The 5,000-nt window shown below is 39.7% G+C and overlaps 1 protein-coding gene across 1 annotated transcript in view; it reads right to left on the reverse strand.

Annotated features, from left to right (window-relative positions):
• Nucleotides 1-5,000, reverse strand: part of LOC311035056 (uncharacterized protein) — a 22,973-nt gene that overhangs the window by 1,893 nt on the left and 16,080 nt on the right. The window contains exon 10 of the mRNA XM_084043136.1: nt 206-430. Within this exon, the coding sequence (XP_083899262.1) occupies nt 206-430 (225 nt within the window). The remainder of the gene's footprint in view (nt 1-205; nt 431-5,000) is intronic.

A 5,000-nucleotide genomic window follows, 5' to 3' on the forward strand; every position in this document is an offset into this window, starting at 1 on the left:
TGTGTGTGTGTGTGTGTGTGTGTGTGTGTGGTGTGTGCGTGCGTGTGTGTTGGTGTATGGGGGGGGGGGGTATGTGTGTGTGTGTGTGTGTGTGTGTGTGTGTGTGTGTGTGTGTGTGTGTGTGTGTGTGTGTGTGTGTGTGTGTGTGTGTGTGTGTGTGTGTGTGTGTGTGTGTGTGTGTGTGTGTGTGTGTGTGCGCGCGTACCTGTGTGGGTACACTGTGTTGAGGTGTGTTCCGTTGCTCGGGCAGGTGGAAGCCAGCGACATGGTGTCGTCATGGCCACAGCAGGTGCGGTCGAGCGCCCGCAGGTGCAGTAACTCGTCGGAGCGCGTGAAGGCGGGGTTATCCAGGGAGTCCGCCGCTGATCCCGCCCACGAGCGCAGCCAGAACCTTCCCGACAGCTCGTCAAAATGATTGAACTTGCGGTAGCTTCACGCACACAAGCGTACAAACAAACACACACACACACACACACACACACACACACACACACACATAAGAACACCAGTGGAACCACACATCTTTTCCTGCCAAAAACGTTTATAAACGTTTTTGAGAATTAAGCTATTGCCTGCCAAAAACGTTTATAAATGTTTTAAAAACAATTATTACAATTAAAAATAAAATAAAATCTAAAATTATTCTTTATTTTTGGGGTTTTTCCGTTTTTCCGTTCTTCACAAAGAACCAGGAGATAACGCGATCCAAAGATTTGCTGCTCCATTCTCTTCATTGTTAAAAAATAAACTGAGAAAATGTTCACATTTTTCCTGTCTTACTATGTATTTTTGAGTGAAATTCAATTTTTCAAACATCAAACAACAAATGTCAACGAGGTCGCGATGACCTCTTGACATTTTTGAAACCAAACCTGAAAACCTTTAGTGATTAGCAACCATCAGGGGATCAATCGTACTGGAGATAAATATTCTGTGAGTACTTGAAAAGGTATGAAATCGTTAAAAATGCTGGCAGAGGCTGCAAACTGTTTTAGAAAACCCCTGGCAGTTTACTGTTTTTTTCATACATTTTTCATTTCATTATTTTTTTTAAAATATATCGTCTCGGTTGGGTAGGATTCCTCATATTATGTCCAAAACTATTACTTTTCACGATTCAAATTCAAAAACATCAAAAGTTGCAGATCTACAAGCTCGTAGATCTGCTACTTTGTGTGACGCTGTGGTATGATCAAGTAGGGCGTTAATTGTTAATTTAACCCATTAAGACCTGAGGCGATTCTTAAAAATGTTTTCTAAATCCTAACAGTTTTTTGAAAAAAAAGTAAAAAAAAAAAATCTGATTTTTCAATCTGCTATCTAAAAAAAAATAGCAGATCTACAAGCTCATAGCGCGGCACTCGGTGCCGCACTATGAGCTTGTATATCTGCTATTTTTGAATAGCCAAAGAAATCTAAAGTGACACAGATGCGTTCCAAGTCTTAATGGGTTAAGAAAAAACAAAAAGTTAGAAAGTTAGAAAATTATGTCCGACAGCAAGACAGTATATATTGTCAAAACGTTTTTTCGTTGAAAAACACCCCCACTTTATTTATTTAGTCACAATCACTGTGTAAGAGTAGATAAGACTGCATGGTAGATATGGATATTTCAGGATACAATATTTAGTCATGTTCCCTCTCTACAGACAGTTAAAAGTAATGATAATAACTTAACAGCAGTAGTCAGACAGTGACACCTAGTGGAGAATACAAGTATTGCTCGTTCCCACTTCAAAAGCCTCGCTCTCCTCTCAGCAGTCTGGTTGTGCTGTCAGCAGTGGCGTAAAGTAGCTAAGTACATTTACTCAGGTACTGTCCTTAAGTCAAATTTTGAGGATTTTTTTTTACTTTACTGGAGTATTTCCAGTTTTCAGTACTTTTACTTCTACTCCACTACAGTACATCTGAATCTTTCTAGTGTTTTTTAGTCATAGCTGCCAGTTCCCACTTGATGTTGTGTGGGAGTTCCTTCTGCTCCAGTCCGTACTGAATAACCGCTAGCTTGCATAATCTCTTCAGTGTTGGACTTATATCTAAGATGTACATATCATCAGCGAGTGTGAAATGAGCTTTCATTCCTCCAAAGATGACACGGTCTCCCACCACGCAACAGTTCATCCAATAAATGTGCGATATACCTTTCCCCTTGGGCTTAAGCTTCTTCCAGGAGAAGGTGACTGGATTGTATTTCCACAGATCATTGATATTCCAGCTGAAGCCAACGAATATGTATAGCTCTCCATTGTAGGCAAAGGCTGAATGAACCCAGGTGTCTACAGGAATATGTGCAGATGGCGTGTTCAGCCAGCAGTTGGTCTCTGTGTCAAACACTCCGATCTTGTCCTGCAGGAGGTTCCCTCCTTCCCCAAATACAAACATCTTTGTTCCAATGATGGTGGCAGAGTGATCTGTTAAAACAGGTGGTGGAGTGCCTCTGTTGTTAATTAAAGACCAGACCATTGTGGTAGTTTCCAACTTATAGATGTCGTCATTAATGCGTCCAGTCAGCTGGGTGGTTCCTCCATAGATATACATGACCTTCCCAAAGACACAGGCTGCGTGGCTCTGCCTCGCACCTGGAACGGTTCCAGAGATCTCTGGCTTGAACCATCTGTGGGAGTCGACATCAAAGGAATAGAGAAGGTTGCAGTAAGGAAATCCTCCCCAAACGTAGACGATATATTCTATAAGCACAGCTGTGTGCTTGGAGCGCCTGGAGGGAACCTCAAGAGGACGTCCTCCTCTTCCAGTCGCCACTGGGGGGAAATTCGTCCAGCATAAAGACACAGTGTTGAAGACGTGGACTTCAATCTGATCACTGTCGTTATTTCCCACTCCAAAGTAGTACACCTTGTGTCCTACTGTGACAGCACCAACTCTGTCTGCCTTTGGTCCTCCTGTCTGATGTATCGTCCAGTGAAGCATTTCACACACCAGCACCACCGTCAAGTCATGAATTAATGATCACGGGTTAGTTGATGAATAGTTGATTAAGTCAACAAAAAATTCTTTCTAATGACCTCTTGTTTAGTTATCGATTCAATTATATGGTTGTGATGATGACGGTGTGATGTCATTGCATATTAACATCGCATAGAAAACAAAAGTGACGACGGCAACAACTACAACTTGATATTTGTCAGGTTAGAATTGTTTATCAGCACCATGACATCAGCCATCTCCATATTTGGCCATATCGAAAGAAAGACACGTGGACATATACACAGACTATCATTCTATAGATTATGCAAATCCATCACCCATCTCAGAACCGCTCGAATGATCATAAGAACACTGCTCCTTAAGGACACTGCACCTGCTGCTACTTTTAATCTCGCCTCATGGTGGCACGTTTATGTACACATCTGCAAATGCTGCTATTGTTCTAATCTTCATTTACATATCTGCATATAGCAATCTATTTCACTTCATGTTCAAGTCAAAATGTGCTGTCAAAATCAACATCGTACAATCACAACAAAAGGCTTTGAAAACTCATTTCTTAGATCTATATCTCAGTGTCTGACATATGGTGCACATTTGGTGGTCAAAGGGTCAAGAAGGTCAAGAACTGATCAACACATTGTGGTCAGTAGGAGGATGAGACTGGTTGCATTGCAACATCATTCAGAGGAGTGGTTCTCAAATGATTTAATTTCAAGGACGCCCCCATAACAAGACCTGTAAGGGTCCATTTGGCACGACCTCAAATAACCCATAGGGTCCCTAACCTTATTCTCTAGTCTAAACCTAACCTTATTCCTAACCTTAACCTCAGTAAAACTATGTCTAAACCTAACCTTATTCCTAAACGTAACCTCAGTAAAACTATGTATAAACCTAACCTTATTCCTAACCTTAACTTCAGTAAAACTATGTCTAAACCTAACTTTATTCCTAACCTTAACCTCAGTAAAACTATGCCTAAACCTAACCTTATTCCTAAACGTAACCTCAGTAAAACTATGTCTAAACCTAACTTTATTCCTAACCTTAACCTCAGTAAAACTATGCCTAAACCTAACCTTATTCCTAAACGTAACCTCAGTAAAACTATGTATAAACCTAACCTTATTCCAAACCTTAACCTCAGTAAAACTATGTCTAAACCTAACTTTATTCCTAACCTTAACCTCAGTAAAACTATGCCTAAACCTAACCTTATTCCTAAACGTAACCTCAGTAAAACTATGTATAAACCTAACCTTATTCCTAACCTTAACTTCAGTAAAACTATGCCTAAACCTAACCTTATTCCTAACCTTAACCGCAGTAAAACTATGTCTAAACCTAACCTTATTCCTAACCTTAACTTCAGTAAAACTATGCCTAAACCTAACCTTATTCCTAAAAGTAACCTCAGTAAAACTATGTCTAAATCTAACCTTATTCCTAAACGTACCCTCAGTAAAACTATGTATAAGTCTAACCTTATTCCCAAACGTACCCGCAGTAAAACTATGTCTAAACCTAACCTTATTCCTAACCTTAACCTCAGTAAAACTATGCCTAAACCTAACCTTATTCCTAAACTTAACCTCAGTAAAACTATGCCTAACCCTAAAATCATTCCTAAACTTAACCTCAGTAAAACTATGCCTAACCCTAAAAGTATTCCTAAACTTAAACTCAGTAAAACTATGCCTAAACCTAAAAGTATTCCTAAACTTAACCTCAGTAAAACTATGCCTAACCCTAAAATTATTCCTAAACTTAACCTCAGTAAAACTATGCCTAACCCTAAAAGTATTCCTAAACTTAACCTCAGTAAAACTATGCCTAACCCTAAAAGTATTCCTAAACTTAACCTCAGTAAAACTATGCCTAACCCTAGAATTATGCCTAACCTTAACCTCAGTAAAACAAATACAAGAATACAAGAACCACTGGGAGCGAGCGGTCCGTGAAAGAAATGGGGGCGAGCGTTCCGGTTACCAAGATAATGATCTAAACTGACATAAAAGTTTACATTGCAATTTCCGTATTACTTTAAATTC

This window comes from Gymnoscopelus microlampas (assembly GCF_963454915.1).
Source record: "Gymnoscopelus microlampas genome assembly, chromosome: 2".
In the NCBI taxonomy this organism is placed as follows: Eukaryota; Metazoa; Chordata; class Actinopteri; order Myctophiformes; family Myctophidae; genus Gymnoscopelus; species Gymnoscopelus microlampas.